This window comes from Cygnus olor, chromosome 5, assembly GCF_009769625.2.
Source record: "Cygnus olor isolate bCygOlo1 chromosome 5, bCygOlo1.pri.v2, whole genome shotgun sequence".
Classification (NCBI taxonomy): domain Eukaryota; kingdom Metazoa; phylum Chordata; class Aves; order Anseriformes; family Anatidae; genus Cygnus; species Cygnus olor.
The window spans coordinates 30,113,164-30,136,511 of record NC_049173.1 but is presented as its reverse complement, the minus strand read 5'-3'; the positions used below and the strand labels follow the sequence as shown (position 1 = coordinate 30,136,511).

Genomic DNA, 23,348 nt, shown 5'->3' with positions numbered 1-23,348 from the left:
GGCAGGAAATGCACGTACACGCGTAACAGCATCACTCCTGCTTCTGGCAGCCTGATGTAATTTTCCTTGTGGAAGGAGAGCAGAGACCAGGTACTTCTCACTTGTAAGCCATTAACGTTTTGTTTGTCTGTTAGGGTCGCAGCTCTTCACTGTGCTTCCCCCACAGACCTCCTTCTCATTAGTACAGGACAACAGCAGGTGCCACAAGAGGCTTCAGTTGAAGGTAAAGGTTCAAGCCCTCTTCCCAAGCCACAGCACAGCATCTGACAGTACACGTACGCGGAAAGGGAAAGGGATGGTCTATTGCAAGAGGAGTTGTCAGCTCTCTGCTAGACAGTGGGGCCACCAGGGCTCTGTCACATCAGTGCTGGCAATTCACACGGAGGCAGATGTCCCTGACCCTGCTGCCTGCCTTGCACCTTCCTGAGGCTACACTGCCCAGGGTGGAGCAGGCACACAGTCCATCCTCCTGTGTCTTGGCTCCTTTGAATATTGGCTTGGCATTTGAGTGCTAACCCACAAGTCCTGCCTGCTGCAGCACCTTGAACCTTTTCAGAGAGGCCAGTCTGTCATAGCCCAGGTGCATCCTGAGGCTTCTCTGCAGGTGCCGAGGGCTGCAGGACCCATGCCTCCCCAAGAAGCAAGGGAAAGCACCCACTTGTCAGCCGTGTTCTTGGCTCAAGACCTCAGGAAGCCTTTCACTTCAGTCATTTTTACCACACCAAGGTCTAGGATCAATGCCAAACAGGAGCAGAAGGCAACTGGGTAAGGGAAGAGGCAAGGTCTGCTGGATGCATTCCCACGACCATGCTGCTGCCTTCTTCTCTGGCTGCCTTGCCTGGGGAGATTCCCATCACACTCCCTGCGAGGTTTTCTAGTGTCAGACTGGAGGCAGCATGAAGGAAATAACATCCTTAGTGCAAGCTGCAGGCTGTCCCTCACCCAGGCTCCTGCACATACATTTAGCAGGCTGTGATGTCTCGCTTAAGAACAGCTGGAGTTTGAGCAGTTTGTCACGGGGGGAGACGCAAGTGGCCTGCCTGCACTGTTCCTGGCTGCACCCTCCCTGCCATCCCAGGAGGCCAGGTCCTCTCAGCTCTCCTTACCCGCGTGCGGTCTTCGATGCTGTAGATCCGGAGCTGCATAGGGATGTTGAAGCTGTGCAAGAAGTTGCCTCCAAAAACCAACGTGTCCATGGGAGTGTACACAGCATGGATCCAACCTTGGGGAGAAAGAGTTTGAAGAGTCCTTCTGAGCAATTAGGTAAGGACAAAGTCTCACAAGTGTACCCCTACTAATTCAATTCCTTTGCAATCTCTTATGAACTGTGATCTTCAGAGAAGGGCTCTCAAACTGCACAACCTCCATGCTACTCAGCTAAGTCTACTCTGATAGATATACCCTTAAACTACTCCTACACCTAGGGTAGCTGCTAACACGCAGACTAGCTATTGACCCCACACACATCAGCCAGTACAAGTGGCAGCGGGAGGCAAGGATGGGACCACTTAGATCCCAGCTCTTTGAGGGCTGACGTTGCTGTGTTACCACAACAATGTGCACTCCTCCTGAAACATCACTGCCGAATTACTCAATACTCGGCTCGCTTTACCCACCTATGAGCTAAAGACAGACTTGTATTTAGGCACTTAAATACATCTGTGGACCTGGCCTCACATCTTCCCATGGTAGTAAGTGTGGCAGTATCTACCTCCTGTCCACAGCTTTTTGTCACCCTGTTGTCTCTGCAAAGTTGCTTCGTAGTTGCATTAGGCCTAAGAACACCAGCAGCGAGGAGAACAGTTTTCCAAAGTTTGTTGAACAATTCAAAAAACAGTAAAAAATAACTCTTATTTCAAAGGCTAAGTAATCCAGACAAGCCCAACATTTTGTAGATTCCAGCATGGCTTTCCTTAGAGCAAGGCCACTCAATTCAAAAGAAGTTCACGGTACCATGACTCAAATGAGTAACTCGTGCAATCCCTGGTGTTTTCTCTTCCTGGTCCTGCTGTAAGCTACAGGAGTATACGTGTACAACACAGCTTATTCCTGCACTGCAGGAAACAGCAGGTTACACCGTTCTTTGCCATCAGAGAGCCTTATGGAAGAAATTTTTATGAAGCAGTTTTATTAGAAGCCTTGAAAGGGGTCCCATAATCCTTCTACTTGCAAAGGAGTATTCCCTAGCGCAAGCACAACATTATACAGACATCCCAGGTCCAAATCACAGGCCCTGAAAGGCTGTGAGCCAGTCCTTGTGAACAACCCAGTTTGGGCTGCTGTTCCACCCACCTCATTGCTTCTGCTTTGCTGCTTTCTAGCACAGCACTGCACTAATTGTGCAAACAAGACACTGTTGATGCCCTCCAATTCATTCTGCTTGCTTAACCAAGTTAGACTAAAGATTTCCCTTAACTTCCTTTAGCAAACCATGACCACAACGGAGGGATCTCTCAGGGAAAGAGCCAGGATCAGTGTTCTGCTTCTTTCCCTGGACCCGTCTGCTCAGAGCTTTGGAAGTGTTTCCACTCCCAACCTCAAAGTCTCCTTGCTCAAGCCTTCTGCTGTTACCTGCAGGTCTCTCTATATTACAGCTTCCCAGCTCCCTATCAGGTTTCAGAATTTTCCAACATCCACTTCTAGCTCTACGTTTTCCGTTTCTCCCGTCTCCAGTACTCCAGACTGCCATTATCCTTCCTCGCGTCCAGAGCAGTCACCTCGTTCCCTAAACACACACACTGGCTCTCTTTCTTGCTTCACAACTTGAAAATAACTCTGCAGAGATTTCACAAGAGAGCCAGGAAGTAGAGGAGCTGTGCTGTCTTGGGCCAGCCTCTATCATCAGCGTGCACTGCTCTGCATGTCAGCATGATGGGCCCTGGGAAAGCCTCCTTTAATAACTGATCAAGCATGATATGAGCCAGATGGAGTTTTCTGGTCACTTGGGTGGAATCCACAGTGCCATGTCAACCATGGTTTGGGAGCCAACAGGCAAGTGGACAGAGCCATGTAACATCTCCCTGTTACTCACGAAGGAGAAAGCTAAATTCTGCCTGTTCTGATTCTGCTTGTGTCCCAGGAGTTTCAGCCTCTTGCCACAACCCTGGCAAAAGCCAGGATGCAACTGCCCACCCTACTGTACCTGAGGGGATGACAAATGTGTAGCCCTGCTTGAGCTCGATGCGCTGGCACTCTGACACTCTGTCCCCAAGAAAAATGTCACCTTGCTTCCCTGAGAGAAGCCAGTTTTCGTAGAGCTCCAGGTTCTGGGGTGTAGGAGGGATCAACCAGAATATCTGCAAGCAAAGAAAATACATCTATGTAAATCACTGCACTGACCAACCCCTGCTTCTTTTCTTCCTAATCTGTCCTGCTCCCTCTCCAGATACCCAAACATCTTCCTCTCCCCACCCCCAGAGGATGCAAACCTGCAGAAATCCCCAGTCAACTGACCTAACGGCTGTCCCATCTGAGAGGACAAGCCACTGAACAAGGGCCTTCCCAACTTGATGCACCGAGCATCACATCTAGACCAAGCTTGGGATGTCCTGTAAGGTGTTATTTACAAAGACAGTGTTGACAGATGTAAAACCCACTGAAGACACCAGAGTACTTGGAAAGAAAGGATATATTTACCTGCACCTTTCTGAATGCTACCACGTTATTCAGAGCCAACTGAACTAGAGATTTGCATGTCTGTCTCCACGTTGTACAGATGAGCAAGTAGATATCCATCCCCCAACTAGGCTCTTCAGAGACTGTTAGCCCATCTTTTGAGGAAAATCACTGGAGCCACAAACTATCAGAATCACTGGGGAGCCTGGCAGCTACATCTCCTTTGCAAGATGCGGGTGAAAAGCCCAGATTATTTAAGTGGGGCAGAGCTTGTTGCCTTCCCTGAACCTAGACTAAGTCAGTGGAGAAAGATGGAATGAAATAATTGCCCAGGAGTTGTCCTTGTAGTCCAAGTTTCATCCTAGAAATCTGTCCTCACTGACTGCAGAGGGCGGCCCTCCAGCCGGACAGTTCCTTCTCAGCAGTTAAAAGCGAAAGAACTCCCTACCGCGATGGCTGTCCAAGGCTCTTTCTCAGAACATGTCCAGCCACCACGGGCCCAAAGCCAGAGCAAGCCTTCTTTCCTTCCTGGGTCACTGATGAATTCAACCCTAGATGGCTAATGGTTTTAACCGTAAGTCCTGAGGTCTCTTCCACTTGCTCACAAGGGCTGAGTTTAGGAGCTGGATGCATTTCACAGGGCAACAGAGGTGAGGTCTGCCTTCGGTAAATTCTGCATTACATGGTATTTTCCTCTGCATTAGCTTTTGTTAATAATGCCAAGCTGAGCTACCATCATAGTTTGCTGCTCTGAGTGCACCACTTCAAACAAACTGCTGAATCTGATCCACTGCTACCCTGAGCAGCGGTGCAGTTTCCTTAACAGCTGCACTGCTGACAACCGCAGTTAGCAAAAACTTAAATACAAGCTTCTCCACGCTATTACAGTGGTAATGCCAAAGCCTAGACTGAATCTGTGATAACGGGCACATCCACACAACAGCAATTGGAAGGGATGTTCTCCCAGCAAGGATGTGATGTTGGTTATGTTTCATTCTCTGAACATGATTGTGCTCGCTAGGGCAACTGAAGTGCTAGCAAGTGACTTACTTGTGCTAGCTAGCCAGCCCCTTCACTGTTATAGCACTGAACTGCTACAGATCTGTTTTCTGAAAGTTAAGAGAACAGAAGCAACACCCCAGCTGTAAGGGGAGCTTAAGGTGCAATTCACCCTGCCTAAGGGCAGGTGGGAGGACTGGCACCTTCCCAGTTCCCCTTCCAGATGGACTTCCTCCAAGGCAGGCACCAGTACAACACACAGCTGGGTGAGGAACACCCATGCAGAGAAATCCCTGCACAATTCTAACTGGAAGTCACCCATCACAGAGCAAATGCTGCACACAGATGAAGTCTGTACCTTTCCCCCTCGGTGGATATGGTACCACACAGAAGTACCACCGAAGTCCACGTGGAAATCTGTGTAGCAGCCCTTGACACTCATCAGACAGTACCTGGTGGAAAGCAAGACAACAATAAGGTGTAAATGGGAGGTGACCCATTGTTCTAAACAGATGCAGTGTATTCAAAGTGAATGGACTGCCTAAACCCAGGCCAATAGCTCAGTGCAGTGCCAGCAATTAATCACTGCAGTGCTAAGCACTTTAGGTGCAGGGAGGTGATGGATTGCAGGAGAGCTCACTTCGCATTTCTATCACATCCCCTCAAAGATCTAGTCCAGGCAAGAGGAGAGCTTCCATAATCGTATACCCAGCAGCTCTAGAAACCCCCAAGCCCCAGGTCTGGCCTACAGGCTGGACGGGCAACACCTAGCAGCTCCAACAACTCCAGATGCCTCAAGGTGGTGAGCACCAAGCATTTTCCCGAAGCGCAGAAAGCTCCTGGAGATGACACGACTACCCTTCTGCACAGCATTTGGCAAGGACTTAAATAACTAATTGCAGATGTCACCCACTGAAATAAACAGGGGGAACGTTCCTCCCACTTCCCCTTGGAACAAACTGCTTCTCCCTTGGGCTGTTTTCTTGCAAGAGATCCTGAGCTGTGCCAGCGGTGGCAGGCAGCAAAAGCAAGTCACTTACTTTTGCACCTTCGGATACTGCATCTCCAGGATAGCATTCGTGGACTCTGTCTGACTCTCCTTCAGGTGTCTGGGCCACATGTTATCAACCCAGTCAATCAAATCCACCTGCAGCAGAAAGGTGGGAGACATGAGTACAGTTAAAAAAAAGGGCACAGTACCCCTGCAATGGACATACCTAAACCATTGCACTGCTGTGCAGAGATTACCAGAAAACCCAGTTCAGAGCAGGCCCCCAGCAAACTACGGGAGCAAGGAAGGGACGGAGGGCCTGGTGTTACTTGAATGGCCATGATACTCATTTTAGCTCTTGCACACCCGAGCAACCTTTCCTGTTCCACTGGTGCAATGCTGCACATAAAGCATTTGGGACCAGCTGTTCTGACTCTGGTGAGCCTCTGAATTCACACAGGCAGCAAACACTGCAGCAAGATCCCAAGCATGGTACCAGGATGCTGCTCTTCTACTTGGGGGTCAGCCAGGAAATGCTATGCACTGGTCTTACACAAAACACATGCTGGGCAGCATCTGCCAAGGTGGGCTTCAACTCGCTAAGTTTCGGGAGAGCCAGAGCCTGCAGAGATGTCCAGGCTCCCTCTGCAGTTAACAGAGAGAAACAAGTGGCCCTACAGAGCTGCCTGTTCCTCTCTACTGACTGTGAAGGAGTTCACGATGTCCATCTTGGACATCCCACCTTTCACACTTCAGTAGGAGCTGCTGATTCCTCCCCCTGCCAGACAGCCAGCCTGCTGCCCCCCTTTCCAGGGCAGCCCCAGTCTGAGCCTCCTCTGCGTTCAGAATTTTCAGCCCTTTGCATCAGCAGCACTCCCTGCCATCTTGTGGATCTCGTTGGAGTCTATGCAGCTGAACACAGGGGTGCTGTCCTAACGGGATTGTGGTTTCCAAACACCAAGCCAGCCACAAAGCTTAACTGACACCCAGGATTTCACTGTTCTCTCAAAACGTAGCAAGTATTGCCAAGCCCTGCTGTCTGGTTTAGACCCAGCTGGAGTTTCACACCTGGCCAAGGCACTAGGACAAGCTACCCCTGCCCTACACCTCTCTGACTACAAGGGAGCTGATCCCTGTGGTAGGAGGCAAGAGCGAGCTCTGCACCAAGCCTCAGAGCAGTACAAGGCACAGGCACCTGACCATGGCCACTACAGTTGAGGCAAAGCAGCCCCAGCCTGACTGCGAGACCGGCTGCAGCTGCTGGATCTAAGTCAAACACAGAACCAGCTCCAGCAGCTTCCAGAGTGCAGCAGGGGCATCCCTGGCTGAGCCCATACATGCTATGAGCAGCTCCTCTCCTGCTGCACTCAAGCGTCAGGCTGTGCCTTTACTGCGGAGAACCACAAGCATGAGGGAAGGGACATCCCTGCAGAAAGAAGAGCCGTACTGACCGTAGCAGGTCTCTGCACCAGGTTCTCCAGTTTGGTGTGGCTGAACTCCAGACTGATGACATTGTAAAGTTTCTCCCGCTCGGCCTCAGGTGTTTCATAGTAGCGTGCCCACTGCGCCATGGACATCTCTATGTCCCTCTGCGTGTTCACATCCATGACATCCACCATCCGTCGGCTCCCTGCCAGAACAGACAGATGTCACTGGAACCATCTCTGTGCACAACAGGCCACCCAGAAGAGAAGCTCTAGGAGACACGGGTCCTTCCTCAAAGAACCCACCCACACACATGTGCGACGTCTTGGCCTCTCCCATAACTTCATCTTCTTCCATACCTACATCGAAACAGAAACTGCTTCAGGTCAAACTAGACTCCTCAAGCAGGTAAGAGCTGTGATCCGCTGGCAAAGGACAGCTCATGTTCAACCAGCTGCGCACTGGGGGAGCCACAAAACCAGACTTCTAGCTTTGATATACCCGATGACTCCCAGCTTCTCCCTGTCTGCCCAGGGCACAACTCAGGCACACTGTGGTGGTCCCCGAACAACAGGAGACACTTACCGACGCACAGCCGCACATCATTCACGCTGAAGTCCGGATCTGGCATCCTGCAGGACAAACACCTTGCTAAAAAAATCATGAAGTGCTTCTGGTTGCAGACCATTCCCAGCTGTAACCCCACATTGCCTACACCCAAGAGGCAAAAAGCAGCAGTGTGCCAAAGACATGGGTAAGGATCATGCATCTATATCTCTGGGGCACAAGTCTGGACTGAAGCACTGGGCCCAGCTTCTGGCTAGGGAAGCAGGAGTGATTTGGGAATTGGATATAACATCTCCAGAGTACAGTGACTGCTGGTAAATGAGTAAGCAGGCCTTGAGCTAAGAAATCCTAGCTCATTTTAAAGGCTTTAAAGGTAAAGGACATAGCTAAATCAGGAGAAACAGTATATTTCACTGACACAACGTAACTATTCTAACTTATCTGCACAAACACCACTGTCACAAGCAGAAAAGGCAGGCACCTGTTCAAGCAGTTCTAGACCCAGAAAAATGACCAAAAGCTCGGGAGAATCCAGTTTTACCCACACTGGAATCTCCGGTACCAAACACGTACCCTCCCAAGTCTGAGCCTGGCACAATTTGCTAATTCACCAGATTACAGTACATCCTGCACTGCCCATCCTCTCATAGCCGGTCTATGAAGTTAACAGTAACGCTGCTGATACTGGCTCTGACAAAGTTTGCTAGAACTAATTTATACCTCCAGCTTCTCAGCTATAATGTTTTGATATAGTATTATTTGCCTTAAAACTACATCTCCTTCCCATATTGTATTTATATAAACACCATTAATGCAAAATTTTTCATCAGTACAGCTTTACTCTCAAAGCAGTAAACCTTAATTGACATACTGTAGCAAGAGAGAGACAGCAGTTTAGTAGTAAAACACCTTGGGCAGACCAAGTCTGACTTCTCAAAAATGCCAGATATACTACAAATTGCTGCACTATCTGGTAATATTTGCCTATATTATCAGGCAAAAAACCAAAGCTAGATACTGCATCAGAGCAGTAGTAGGACCTGCCAGGCGTTCATTTGAACTGTGATCACCTACAGCCGATTCAGTCCTCTCATTTTAAGCCCAAACAGACTAGCAAGAATAAGATATGCGAGACGGAAGATGCTTTCCTCTGCTCACTCCACAACAATGCGGACAGGACACGGTCACATCAGCTTGGCAGAGCACAGATCCAGCTACCAGGATCAGATCCCCCACAACATGGAGACAGGCAAGAAGTCAGGCCGGAGTCACCCACCCATCACTCTTTGCCCTGACACTTACTTTATCCCCAAGCCATCAGAGCTCCTGAAGATGAGAGGGTCTCTCAGGCCACCCCGCTGGATGTATTCAACTGTGAAGTCTGGTGTGGGGGGAAAAGAGGAAGGAAGATGTTAGGAGAGACTCCCACAGAGTATTATAGACAAAATGAGGTTAGGCAGGATCTCTGGTGATCTCTTGTCCAACTCTGCTCCCAGCAAACTAACTTCAGACTTGGATCAGACTGTTCAGGGCCCTGTCCAGTTGAGATCTGAAAACCTCCTCACACCTGTGGCACTGCAAGCCAGTGAGAGAGCCCTGTCCCTTATCATTTCTACACTCCTGCAGAGATCCCGGAACTCCTTTGCAGCAGTTCTGTAAGCAGTATGGTGTTTGCTGCTGACAGACCTTAGACAGGGCCCCCCTAGAGGGGGCGGGGGGGGACTTGCTCCAACAGGCTGGGCCAGACAGGGGAACAGCAGGGGTTTCTGGTCCTCACTTCCCCAAGAAGCTCACAGCAGAGCAAGAGCTCACCCTCATGGTAAATCGTCATGAGGGCTTGCACTGGTTACGCGATGAAAAGACATCCCACTGAGCCATGTGCATGGTGGAAAGAAAGCGGGGAGATCCCCCACGCTCTTTGAGTTAAGCAACTAGCAGACACGTGGCTGCAATTACAGGTGCTGACCCAGACGAAACCCCTCGATCCTGGCTGCCATGTGTCCCAGCAAGCCCACAGCACTGCAGAACAGCTCGCTGCTCTCCAGACTGAGCAGCTTCCGTGCCATTTCCCATGCACACTCCCTGTTACCAACTTTCCTGGCTGAAGGGCTTAGCGGGCTTGAGCCAAACCTTCACCAATATGCTCCACATTGCCTTCAAGCTTCTTGGGGACAGCTGCAGGACTTGCAGGGGAGCAGGCATAAACGTTACCGCCTCCTCTGCTCTACTTGGGTTATGCAAGTAAAGCAGTTCACGGCAGAGGAAAGCACAGAACTAGTGTGAACAGCAGCCAGTTTGCAGAGTTTTAGTGAAGAGTAGAAAGGAAAAGGCAGCAAAACACAGGACAGTGGGAAGGGATTTCATTATCACCACAATTGCCTTGTAACCGCCCTTCAAGTTGGCAGACAGGAAGATTCTGGGTGTAGTCAGAGGCAAGGAGTACATCCAACTGTGATCACTGTTGTCTTTCTCCTAAAGGCTCGGGGAAAGGTCATCTCACACGCCATGTCTCTCTGAGAAGTGACTAACCACAACAGCTGTCTAGTTACAGACAGCAGTAGCACACACTGCGGCCCCAACACAAACCTTTGCCTTCCATGAAGACGACGAAGGTGGAGTTAAACTTGTTGGTGGAAAGCTTTTCCTCGAGGTCAAAAGTCCTCTTCCCTTCAATTTCATCATCAGAGATGCCATCATCCTCATAACGCCGCCTCATCGTGCCACGCTGAGGAGAGATCAGACCAGAAAATAAGAGCTATGGACCAGGAGGAGTGACCAGCTTGCTTCCTCCCCCAGCTGTCCCAGAAGCTCGTATCAACCCAACGCAGCTCAGGCAGGAGCTTGGGGACCCTCGTCCTGCAGCAGGCAGCCTCTGGGAAGCGTACACACTTCTGCTCCCAGAGAAGAGACACCATGCCACTGCGCTGTCTTATTCCCTAGGCCTCTTGCTCAGCAAGCAGTGTTGGTATCAGTTTTCAGCAGACACACAGATCTATTCAGGCAATGCGTGTCCGGGATCCCAACCACACCACTGAAACAGCAGATCTGCTCCTCCTATAATCAACAGATTTGCACATGTTGGGCCATGTGGCAGACAGGTAATCCACTCCTAAGTGCTAACACAAACACGGGAAGAGGGGCGATAGCTGGTCTAACTGGGGCAAAGGAAAAAGAATCACTCTCCCTCTTTTTTTTTTTTTTAAAAAAAACAGGTACATCAGTATTTTTCTTCACTGGAGATAAAGGCATTTGTAAATTTAAATCTCTGCTAGAATGTCAAGTGATAAAGGAAGGGGTTCACGCTGCAGACAATTCTCAAGTTTTCATCTTTGGCTATGCTTGTGCACAGAAGTTCGATTTATTCCCTCATGTGCGAGGTGGAGCAGGTGGGGGGAGTAACCCTTTTCTTAGAGGGTCTCATAAGTATGTCTGTACTGGGATTCCTGACAGACATCTTCCTCTAGTATAGCTGGATCTGGAAGAAATTACTGTCCCCAGCTGTTAGCCACCCCTCCGGAGACCGACCGTGTTCTGGCAGAGCCATTCGTGGGAATGCTCCCTAATTCCCCTCAGACAACAGTCAACCCGGTCTGAATTAGCCAAGCTGGCTTCCCCCAATTAGGGATGCTCCCGCGACAGAGCAATCACATCGGTTGCTCTGCCAGCAGCCAGACGGGGATGGAATGGGGCGGGAGGCGACAGCGCAGCTGCCCTCACGTCTGGGGGCTGCTGAGGCACGGCCACGCTGGGGGGGCCGTGTCCCCAGCAGCCCCCCAGCCAAGGGACCCCTCTGCAATGCGGACAGTCGGTGGCACCGGTGCAGCGAGCAGCCCCAAGCACCACAGTCCCCGCACGCCTGCTCCACGGGGAGGGAGCGCATTCGATAGCTCCTGCCATCCTTTGGAGCCTCCCAGAGGCGGAAGGCACCCTTTCCTAGGTGGGAGCAGTTGCCTCCAACCCCAGCACCCACGAGGATGCCCCCCGAGGCACTCTCCGCTCACTTGTCCCCTCTCCCCGGCAGCAGGGGAGAAGCAGGGCTGGCTCCCTGCTCCTGCCGTCTCAGTAGCCAGGAGGTCCGAGCCCGCCTCGCGGTGACAGCAAAGTTCAGGTGAAGGCCCCCGAGCGGCCAGCACCACTCTGCTCGCTCTCCTGCCCAATCCTGCACTCCCCACACCCTGCACAGCCCAACCGAGCGCACCCGTAACATTTCCCAGGAAGCTCCAGCCTGGCACAGCCACCCATCAGTCTGACTGCTGCACTCATCCCTCTCCTCTTTTTAGTCTCATCTATTTAAACCACGCTGGGGAAAGAGAAAGGGTGCCCCAGTACAGATGCACTCCTTTAAAGATGCCTTTTAAATTAAAAAAAAATGAATCATCCAGTGCAGGAACACGGAGGAGATTTCTCCCCCTTCTTATAATAAGTTCAACCTCACAATTTCTAGGAGGCTGATCAATTTGCAAGTTGCTTCCAGCCCATTATGGCAGAGAAGCTTACCTCTCCCCGCTGTTAACACCTCGTTAACTTTCCTCATCTTTCCAAAAAACCCTGCAGAAACCTGAACACAAAAGGGGCCCAAACACCACATCCTCGAGGCAGGAACAAGAGGCTGCTCCTGAATGGGGCACACCTCGGGGCACTTCAGAAAGAGCCCTCACTAAGTACCCCGAAACAAAGTTCTCCAAGGGCCTGTCCTTGGAGACAACAGCACAGGGGCTGTTTGGACCATTAGTTAGTTGCGCAGGCCCAGCCAAGCATCACAGGACAGAATCTGGGACATCTGACTGCTGCGGTCACACACCAGCTCTGACCGTTCCAGGTGCTGTAATGGTGGCGACTGCCACAGAGTTAAGGCTACCTGCTCGGGGACCTTGCTCCTCACCCAGGCACACCAGGGAAGCCAAAGACATGCCAAGCCCAGCAAGTGCACCCGCGGCCTTCCTGCTGGACTGGTTTGCACTCGCCCTCCCAGGCAAGCCTAGAAATGAGGCCCAGGACTCCAGGCCCCAGCAGGCAGCTCTCCGTCAGTAAGCCCATTAAGGGATGTGTATAACGAAGCACAGCACGCTGGGCCCTGTAGTCCGTATCTCTCACCTGCTTTGGGATCGGGCGGGTGGTGGCAAATGGCAGGGCCAGGTTGCACCACAGACAAAACCTCACAGGATGAAAAAGCTCTGACACGCTAAACGCTGGCAAAAGGCTATATCCAGCCTCACCTCTTAACTTACGTTTGGATCCCATACTGGAAGCCCAACTGGTATTCCGAGGCTCCCAGTTCAGCTGCACAAGAGGCAGTTCTGCATCGGCCACCCCTCAGGCATGCCACGCCGAAGCAGGAGCCTCTTGCCTCACGAGACCTGTCCTTCCAGGAGCAGCACCAGGCTGGCATGGGCTGGACCATGCAGGCCAGCTAACCTGCAGAACAGCAAGCGCGTGGGCAGGCCTGATGCAGACCCTGCTCGTGCTGCCGAGCCAATATGGCTCGCCCAGAATATTGTGCCTGTAATCAGCGCTCAGCTCAGGCCCTTGAACATGCTGAAGAGCTGAAACCAGCCCAGTGTGGCGTTTGGGCCACAAGACTGCTTGGTTCTGGTTAATCCTGAGCACCAAAGGCAGCTTTGAGGACTGACCCCACTCCCACCCTACGTCACTCAACCAGGGAACAAATGACCAGAAATTTAAAGGCTTTATGACCCAAACCAATGCAGGCTTGGGAGGATGCTGCTTGACAGCCTGGCCTACCGTGGCCCCACGCTTCCTCGGCGGCAGCAGCACAAAGCCCAGCGGGCCCATCCAGGGATCTGTGCTGAGGGACCAGGGAACCGCTCTAACTCTTCCCACGTCTTGTTCACAGCATGAACAGGACACAGCCACAACACAGAGGTGCAAGCACCTTGAGCCAGGTTCCCTTCACAACGGGAAAGTCGGGGCTGCAGAACGTGGAAGGAAGGGGACTGTCTCCTCCAGCCGAGCAAATCCCAAATTCTAGGGCTCAAGTTGTCACCAGCACAGCATCAGCTGCAAACCCCCCTCCACACTCAGCCAGATTCAGCTTCATTTGCTCCCATGGGCAGGGAAGAGTCTGGATTCCTGATGCGCACAGTATGCAGGAGAACAGGATCCCAGTCACGGCTGAAGACCCAGAAGCACTGCCACAACACAAATAGCTCCGCTGGTTATACAACACCTCTTGTGTACGTGGCCGGGGCCACTGTGCTCTAAAGCCATTGTTGTCTTGAGAGGGTGGGGAAAAACAGCATTTCAGTGTGCAAAGCAGACAGGAAGGAGAAAAGGCTTCTGCATTTCCAAGCACGCGTTTGGGGAGAGAGAGCACCTGCAGGGACTCCGGGCAAGTCTCTGCAGCTGAGTTCTCCCTGGAGTATGCAGCTTCCCTATTGCAGCTACACAAACCATGGTCCCCTAGACCCCAAACTAGGTCTCCATACTAGGGCAGATGCAGTCAGCGTACAGGTATAGGGCTTGTAGGGACACCCCAAGACCCCTTTCTACACCAAGGTGCTTAGATCTTCACCTGCCATATGGTGAATTGCCACCTGGTTGAATAACTGTTAAGAGATGCACACAGCCATGCCACGCTAACGCTGTGCTCACCTTTCCACCAGCATTTTTTTTTTATTTTTTTTTTTTAAGAGCTGCACAAATCCTTCCTACAGCACAGCCTGATCTCTTTCCGGAGGAGCTGTCCCCCCCATCCCACAGCTTGGCTGAGCTCCCCTGCCCGGCAGGCTGCTGCAGCCCTCTCAGCTTTCCTGCTGCTTCAGTCAGCCCCATCCAGGAGGGGCTCCAGCACGTCCCAGCCCCGGGCTCACTCACTAACACTGCCGGGATTCTCCCAGCAGCAACTGTCAGTTCCACGAGGGACACACAACTTCCAGACATGACACTACCCCCTAAACTGAGGCTCTCCAGTGTCCCAGATGAAGCCCAGCCCCAGCAATGCAAGGGTTATGAGCTGGGCGCATTACACATCCCTGTGAGACGACCTCAGCGTTTGGCATTCGGCAGCAATATGTAAATACTGCTTTTTCAGCTCTGTGATCTATGTTAGGATCCAGGCATTTTTCATCCCGACAAGAGTTTTACTAAGGAAGAACTGACAAGCAGTCTAGAATCAGTGGCAGGCAGGGTCAAGATAAAGACAGTTTATTCACCCTCCAACACCGGCCAGCCAGCAATTCTCATCTAAGATAGGCGTCCTCCACCAGTGCTTTCTCACCCTCTTGGATACCACTCACTTAACGCAGGAAATAACACGAACATTAATCCTGCAGGCAACTCCAGCACCATCCCTTCTGTTCTGATGCTTCCACCTGCAGCCTCCTGCTCCAAGGGATGCTGAGGGGAAGCACCTCACGCAGCCCCACGGTGGTGCTCCTCAGAACTTCCTTGGACACCCCCTTCCACCAGCAGCCACCTCTAGCAAAGGAGCCGACAGCCTGCTGAGGATGACCAGAAGACTGCTCTCCCGCAGCTTTTTTGAGAGAAGTACAAGGTCGCATTTGAAAACAGAACAAGATGGCCTTTTGCCGAAACAGCCTCACATATTCACAGAGCAAAACCAACAGTATTTTAGTCACTTCCTGTCCTGTCTGCTGCCATCCCCTCCTTGAACTTCCAGCACCTCCATGCCCCAGTCCCCAGGACATGCCTCCTACTGTGCCACAGCCCCTTCAGGCCAGAGCACCCTTCACTGTCTCTCTCCCTGGGTCTCTCTACCTTTGCCTGCCGTTTTTCCAGAGCGGCTTGCCTCCCACAAGGCTCCCGTATGCCTTTGGAGGAGAAGAATGCTGGCAAGTTGCACTCCAGGACCTGCAGGTATTGTTACACCACCTTGCTCCCTACGAGAGCGGTGCCCACTTGCATTCACCACCACGTGTCCTCACTGGGTGCCTCCTGGCCATTGTCTGTAGGTGTACTTTGCTGAAATGCATCCAGACTGATAATTAGCTAACGAGCTCTACTCTCCTCAGTTTATGAATTCAACATCTCACACACTTCTACAGCAAAGAGTTATGGCTCTTCCCTAGAGTAGTCCAAACCTTCAACATTCACACAAACTCATTCATGGGTGCTTTAATGTCAGGCAAATACACGTGGCAAGACACAGCACCCAGAACTGGCTGAGCTCCACCTGCGATTATGAGCCACCCCGAAAGGCCAGGTAAGATGTTACACCGGTGGGAGAAGTCCTATTCCTCCGGGGAAGAGCCAGGGGAAAGCAGGCCGTCAGCAGCTGTATTGGTCTTGGTGCAAGCCTGGAGGCTAGCCGACACCAGGACAAGCTAGAAGGCAGTTAATTTTAGCAGCACTACATGTCCTGTCCGGACAGTCACCTTTGGCACATAAGACAGATGTACTCAACTCACTCTTTTGCTGCCTGGTTTCACAAGAGGAACCCAAGAACTCAGCCAGCAGGTTTAACGCCCCTCATCATCTCCCCTGTCTCTCAAGACCTGCTGAGCAGAGCCGGTGTACCCCAGGCTGCACGTTCCTGGACAAAGACATACTCACAGCAGCAGGCTCAGGAGTGCACAGAGATACAGGCAGAGCTGCAGCCCTCCGAGGATTCACAGCTCCAGGAGGGATTCGCACCATGAGCTGGGCCGTCAGCCTTTCAGCACGAGCAAGGAGAGCACTTCAGTTTGCATTTTTGTGTAACTGGATGTACACAAGGAGTAACTGGGGAATTCGAGCAAGGCTGAAAAGCAGGTGAGGAGGCAGCACCACAGGGAAAGGAGAACTCCAGCAGCCGCGGCTCAGCCACGCACTGACCAGCCACAGCAGCGAAACCACGAGGCAGATGAGCGTGGTGGATCAGATCACAGATGGGCAAGTCTGGCAACAGCCCCAATAAGGAAACGCTGCTCTTGCGAGGGACGTGTCACCTGCACGCGTCCCATGTGCGGCCACCCTTCCCGAGGGCTTCTGCGCACTGCTGACCCGCAGGCTGCCAACGCCCGCGGCAGCCACAGCGCCCTGGTACACAGACAGATCCTGCCTCGATTCTACGAGCACTCAAGAAAGCTCACGAAGGACCATCAAGTCTTCCACCACACCACCTTTCAGGACAGAAAACATCCTCTGAGCCACGCAGACTGTCCTAAAAGCTGCTCTTAGACGTTAAACCTTGTTATTTCTCAAGCAGTCTGAGCAAATCTCTTTCAGTTACCTACCACCCCTTCCAATTCAACAAAATCCAAGGAAAAAGTCTGCTCTGTAGAGCCCTTTTCCCGCTAGGGTTTGCCCAGCACACACGTTATGCAGTCAGGTGGATAAGCATGAGCAGCTCTGCTACCCCTTTTGCTTCATATAAGTAGGTAACAGAGAAAAAATGGAACAAAATAGACTAAACTTCTCCAAAGAGGCAGGCTTGAATATTACATGCGCTTTACCCATTTCCTCCCAATCCACACTGCGTGTTGCTGCAGTCCCAACAGGACTTGGAGCTCAAGAAATTCAAAATACCACTTGTCTGTCCTCTCACGGGAAACATTGTGTACAGATGCTCTCAGAAACCCCAGCCAGGCGCCAGCACCCGTCCAGACTCCGCGGCTCACAGCAGGGCTATGCCAGCAGGCCAAGAACAGCATCTCCACACCTCGGCCTGGGGAACAGCGTCCCCAGGCCACCGAGGGGCACAGCCGCTCACCAGGTTAGGCACCAGAGCCCGGGAGCATGCCCAGGTTTGTCCTCTGGGTGGGCAGAGGGAAAGTGGGTTTCATCCCAGCTGTGCTGTGTGGTTCTGAACAGCTGGCCTGCCCCACCAGGAGATCTCACCGCCGCCAGAAGGGGCGCTTCTCCTCGCCCCCTGCCCCTGGACCACCTACAGCCATACTGCCCTATCTCCTGTCCTGCTCCGGCCCACACTGGTGAGCTGTGTTAGCTCGTGGCCCCCTGCAAGAGCCACTCTGGGAACAGACAAGGCATAGCCGAGCGCGCAGCACTGCGTCAGCTCCGTGTAGCTTCACCCTCACTGGGACCAGCACAGCGGGAGCTCAGGCAACGAACCTGCTTTGCCAGCGGGGCAGAACTGACCCTCCTAATTTCCCACTGCCCCGACCCAGCTCTGCAGAAGCCGGTTGCTGGTTCTCACCGTGGGAGCACTCAGGCAACAACAGCACGGGAAGCCCCAGGGCTTGTACCACAGCCTCCGCAAAGCCGACACTGTCCTTTTACGGGACCCGCCACAGGCTGTTGGCGCTGCAGGGCCAGGGAAGCTTATGAAGAACGAGAACAACCCAGGGCTGTTGGGAAAAACATGGCCAGCAAGTGTACTGGGAAGGCCACTGTTCCCAGGTACTGGAAAGGAGATTTCCTCCTTCCCCCCCCCAGTTACACCAACCTACGTGCTCCCCCCGCCTTTGCCCCACAGGAAGCCCAGTGCTTCTCCCTTCCTTACTCTAAACGCGGCGCAGGGGCTCCGGAGCTCAGTGACACACAGAAATACTGGTGTACAGTAAAATCAACAGGGAGGCAGCCTAACCCTGCAGGAATGTACACTGCTGGCCGCCTCAGCTCGATCCCAAGATCACAGTTGCGTGGAATGGGTACGCAGGGGAGCAAAGGGGAAGCAGGGCACCCTCAGACTGCAACAGCACAGGCCAGGCTCCTCTCTCATTATTATTACTATTTTAAACAGGCTGCTCTGCTCCTGCCTCCGCCATTTGCTTCTTTTCCTCTCCAATTTCCACAGCACTGCCCCGCTCCTCTCTCACCCCACAGGCTTTTACCACTGCCTTGTACAGAGGCCAGGCAAAGAAAACACAACATCAAAAAGGCCCATCCCCTCTACGTATCTCGTTCATAGCAAAAACACATCTCACCAGTTGGGAACTGCTTCTCTAGATAACAGCCCTAGCAAGAAATGTCCCGATCCTTCCCCTGGTGCCTTCTACCACACGACTCCTCCTCTCCCAAACCCCTCAGGACTGGCTAGCACACAGCAGCGCGATGCTGCAGTCAGCTCTCAGCCCTGAGGACCAGCACTAACAAAAACCACAGCTGACGATCACACCTGGAGCTAAGCCTTTTCCTTGCCAAAAAAAGGTGCGGGGCGGCTTTATTAAGACTCTTCCTTGTGTACAGCGTGATGGCTAATAAACTGGGAAAGACGAAGTGTTTAACATACTTCAGGGAAAAGATCTCCTTGCTCCGCTCACTGCATATATGACCTGTTTTAACCAGCCGCCATAAAACCTACCCGTGCCCCACGCCACAGCTTGCTCGTGCACACAAGAAGTCAGTGCCGTGAACCATTCCTCAGCTCTTCTGGCAACAAGGACCCGTGCCCTTCCTGGCACCCAACCCAGGGGGAGTGCTACAGAGAGCACTGCTCCCCTCAGAGTGCTGCTGCACAAGCATCAGCCCGCCCACCTTTCCTCACCACGCTGCCACCCCGGGCAGATCCCAGCCCAACACCTCCTTCCGTTTGGGTTCCTCCACGGGCATCTGCCGTCCCCGGATGGCCAGCTCGCTCTGTTCACCATTAGTGCTGTTTCTACAGCAACAGAGATGCACAAACACAGACCCACAGAAACAGAGCAGTGAGAAAGGCACCTCCTCTGCCATCACCGACTTGTAGGCTATGCTTTGCTTTGCCCCGGGATTTATCTGACCCGCCTTCAAGGGCCAGCAGAAGGGCAACGAGCGATGCCGATGTGCAGCCATGCATCTTCTTCCCCTGGCTCCTGGGAGATGGGAGAAGGGGGTGAATAGAGAGCATCAGCAGGCACAGAAAACTTTGAGTTCATCACAGCCCTTCTGGTCTCTCCGTGCTGTGTGAGCAGAGCTCTTCCAAAACCAGTGACCTACAGCAGCTCTCATTTTTGTGATGCCACCCTGGAGCCTATGGTTTCCCCATCAGATGGGCAGGGATGACGACGGGAGAACCCATGTGTTCTCCACGTGAAAAACAGGCCCAGCTGCCAGGAGGTGGGCCAGGACATGTGGTACAGAGCACTTCCCAACTGCCTGAGAAGCACCACAGAGGTGGGAGAGAATCTGCGGGCACATGAATGTGGACAGCACTAGCACAGGGAAAAGGAAAGAAGAACTGAAGTGCCTGAGAGCACCCAACAGGCTGCCTGCCACCCTGCCCTAGGTCCTCCAGAAGAGGAACCAGTCCCGGACCAGCACAAGCACAGGTACAGCAGAGTTCAGCCTGCACCTCAGCCAGACCAAGGCATCCAAGACAGGAGAGCTGTGATGCTGCTTTCAGGTTTTATTGGCAGGCTTTTTGGGGATACATCTGTACAAGTGCAGTTACAGGGATTTTCTTTGCTCCACTTGAAGCAGTCGAACCTCACCTCCCAAATGGGTGCCTGTGCCTACTCACTGCTTCTTCCCAGCAGGGAGGGCTCTGCAAGGGTTTGTTCCCATGACCCCCCAAAACACCAGACCTGAGACCCAAGCTCCCCAAGCCAACGGGAGACAACAGTTCCAGTTCCAAGACTGGGAGTACTCCCCACCCTTCTTGGCCCCCAGTGCTTTTGACAGCCTTGATATCTAGAATTAGTATCTCAGATATCTAATTACAGGCCCAGTCATCCTACTACAGGCTTTCCTCTTCCACTTTGCCCTTTTGCTTTTCCCAAGGCAACCAAACAAGATCCTCCTACGCTCCCAGCTCCCCACCAGGGCCGAGCAGGACGCACTGCAAGGACCTGCTCCGCCGCAGTGACTCCTCTTCTCCCAACCCAGGGCACGCGTCTCGGTGCGGCAGCTGCCCCTGAACAGCTCAGGCCACAGGATCATGCTGCGGGCGCGCCGTCCGCTGTATCAGCGGCACAGTGACACTCAGTGACCGAAGGTTTTACGCACGCCATGTCCGCCTGCCTTCTGCCTTCTCCCAGTCACCCAGAGATGAGCGAGCCTGGCCAACCCTGGTAGAAAACCTACTCCTGCTTATTAACAGGAGGTGTCAATGCCACTTGCACATTTTGTTTGGTAATGCTCACATAATTTCAAGTGCTCCTGTGCTGTCTGGTGCAGCTCAAGCAGTACCACGGCTTCCAGGGCACTCACAAGCCGCAGTCAGACTTGGGACAGTAAGAAGTCAGCAGAGCTATTTACCTCTCTGCTGACATGGAACATCATCCAGTTGGCTTCACGGCCGTATTCTTCCAGGGACCAGTGCGATCTTGCATCTTTCAAGATCCAAACGCTCACTGAACTTCTTTCCAAGTTGCTGCTAGAGCAAAACTCCCCCTTCCCAGTCCCTACAGCTGCCCAGATCAAATCTGAACAGAGCCCCTAAATTATTCAGAGCTCAATTATTATACCTGGGTCATTTGGAAAGACTCATCGGTAGTGTTTTCAGTTTGAAGCAGAGGCATGAGGGAGAGATTAATTACCCTGATAGCCCAGGTCCTGTCTAGACTAGGAAACTGAAGTGTGTCCAGCAGTGGAGCAGTGTTTGGCCAGCCAGGTTTCACACCAGGCTCTCTGGCAGACAAAACCCACGTCCTTACAGGCAACAGGAAGGTGCATCGCGTGACAGGGTAAGTGACAGCACACAGCACAGGTCCAGGTTGATGGAACCAACCCTGCAAGAGCTGGTAAGAGGCCAGCAGGACTTGCCTCTGTCAGACACACCAAGATCTGAGCACGACAGATGCACACAACTGCAAGGGATTGTTACCTGGTAGGGAGCAGCACTGCCGGGGGTACAGACAGGTCAGGCTGCACCCGACAGAAAAGCATTACTCTTTACTCTTTACATCCGGCGTTCGGGACAGCGTGAGCCGCTCAAGATGGCCAGCCACTTGAGCAACGCGGGGAAGGCAGGCTTCTGCAAGGAAGAAGGGTGGCTCCTCCTTGCCATCTTACTAGGCATGAGCATCATCCTGCCATCCCACAGCCTGCTCCCTCCTGACCTTCCTCTCACAGCCTTGAGGCCATTTGTGCCCTTGGCCACATGAGGAGAAGGGCTGGAGCACTGCCACGAGTCTTATGTCAACACCAACGTGTGAGTCTTCCCAGTCCACAGGTTGTGTCCCGCATTTGACATTACCCCATACTGCAGGGCGGCTCCGGTACCCTGATACAACGACTTGGAAACCACAAGATCAGAACCACCATGCTGCAGGAACAATTTCCCACGTGCCCCAAGCTCTATCTCTTGGCTGATGACTCTGCATGCTGTAGAGCTCACGTGAAGTCTTACCCAGGGGCAGCGTGGACACCGACATGTAAGGACAGGTCTGCTAACTGTTGTTTATGGGAGTGGCCCCAGGCTTCAGCTGGTAGGGACAGGCCTCCTCTCACATTTCACGGAGGGATCCGATCAGAGGGCAGGGCAGGGCAGGCCAGTGCTAAAGCAAGCCACGGGCTGCCCTGAGCGACAGGAGAGACAGCGCTTCACCCCCCAGCCAACACACTCCAGCCATCTGCAGCCCGCACGCCAGGCGGCTCTCCTCCTCCAGCAGCCCGCTCCCCTGCGCTGCTGTCACAACAGCCCCCGGCAGCCCTAAGGGGTGCCACCGCGCCCGGCCAGGGACAGCCGCCGAGGCCCGTGCAGCACGCAGGAGCCATGCCCAAGCCCCAGCTGCACAGGGCAGCCCTCCCGCGGCCCGGCAGAGGGTGCGGCTCCACCTCAGGCTCTCCCAGCAGCAGAGCCAGTTTAAGAGGTTCCTACCCCACCCCATCTCCCCAGTGCAGACCTCTCCAGTCTCGTCGGTTTTGCTGGAGGCAGGGGACGGCTAGCTAACTAGCCCAGCACAGACAGGCAGAGATGCCCCCTCCTCCCCACCCCCCCCAACTTTTCTTTAGGGCACAGTTGTGCATCCCCTGAAGCGGCATCCAGCTCTGGGGCATCAGCTCTAGAGGCAACTGCAGAGTGAGGCTGAAAACCAGCTCTGCCTGTCTTACCTGGGCACCACACCCGAGATAAAGACTGCTGACTTGACAGCATTAGAGACCACGGCTGGCAGGACCGGTCCCTGGGGCAATCACCCTCTCCCGCTAGGCTCCCCGCTGCAGCCATCCCCAGGTGACAACACTGCTGCCGCTGCCCTCTTTCCTCTCACCAAGTGTTGTCATCGAAAGTTCACGGCACCGCTCCAGTGATGTGCTGATCCCAACTCGTAACTTACAGAGTTTTGCTAGTCCTAGTTCACAGAAAAGGCCTGGCAGGATCAGCCCTGAAGCAGACAGGAGGTGAGATTTCTCCACGCTTCCCATGCCCAGGAGTACCAAGCACTCCTCTGAAGAAGTACAGGCGGATGCCAGGCCCGCACTGTGCCGGGCAAACCTTCAGCAGCTCCACGGACCCACGCAGGCAGAGCGGCTCTATGCGTAGCGAAGGCTGGTGTGAGAAAGAACTCCCTCTTCAGCGGCACACCAGGCCAGCACTCCCTGCTACGACGGGGAGGCAGGCGCGTCTCTGCTCGAGCAGCTCAGCCGGAGCTGCTCCCATGGTCACTCCAGCCTCAAACAAACTCAGGCTGTAGGCGCCAGCGTGCACCAAGCCTCCTCGCAGCGAGCTGAGCAGCGTGCTGTGGCATGGGCTGGGCGAGACCACCCAGCGACAGCCAGCCGAACGTTTCCAAGCCTCAGAGAGGAGCCATCACATTGTTAACGCCAGGGCTGGACTGTCACTCCAGCTTCGGGACACAATAGAGCATTTCAGCTCCTCCGTGAAGGGGCTACACAAACACGGGGCTGCAGCTTACGGAGCCAGCACCTCTCACCAGTCCCTGCAGTGCTGCCTCGTTACACCGAGGAGCAGCAA

General features: G+C 53.2%; 1 protein-coding gene across 2 annotated transcripts in view; it reads right to left on the bottom strand.

Annotated features, from left to right (window-relative positions):
- The window catches only part of KDM2A (lysine demethylase 2A), a 46,321-nt gene that overhangs the window by 17,790 nt on the left and 5,183 nt on the right, over nt 1-23,348 (bottom strand). For both annotated transcript variants that reach the window (XM_040558156.1, XM_040558157.1), the window contains exons 4-11: nt 10,184-10,322; nt 8,900-8,978; nt 7,616-7,662; nt 7,057-7,235; nt 5,655-5,761; nt 4,973-5,066; nt 3,143-3,296; nt 1,107-1,222 (exon numbers count right to left, since the gene is read on the bottom strand). In XM_040558156.1, the coding sequence (XP_040414090.1) occupies nt 1,107-1,222; nt 3,143-3,296; nt 4,973-5,066; nt 5,655-5,761; nt 7,057-7,235; nt 7,616-7,662; nt 8,900-8,978; nt 10,184-10,322 (915 nt within the window). The remainder of the gene's footprint in view (nt 1-1,106; nt 1,223-3,142; nt 3,297-4,972; nt 5,067-5,654; nt 5,762-7,056; nt 7,236-7,615; nt 7,663-8,899; nt 8,979-10,183; nt 10,323-23,348) is intronic.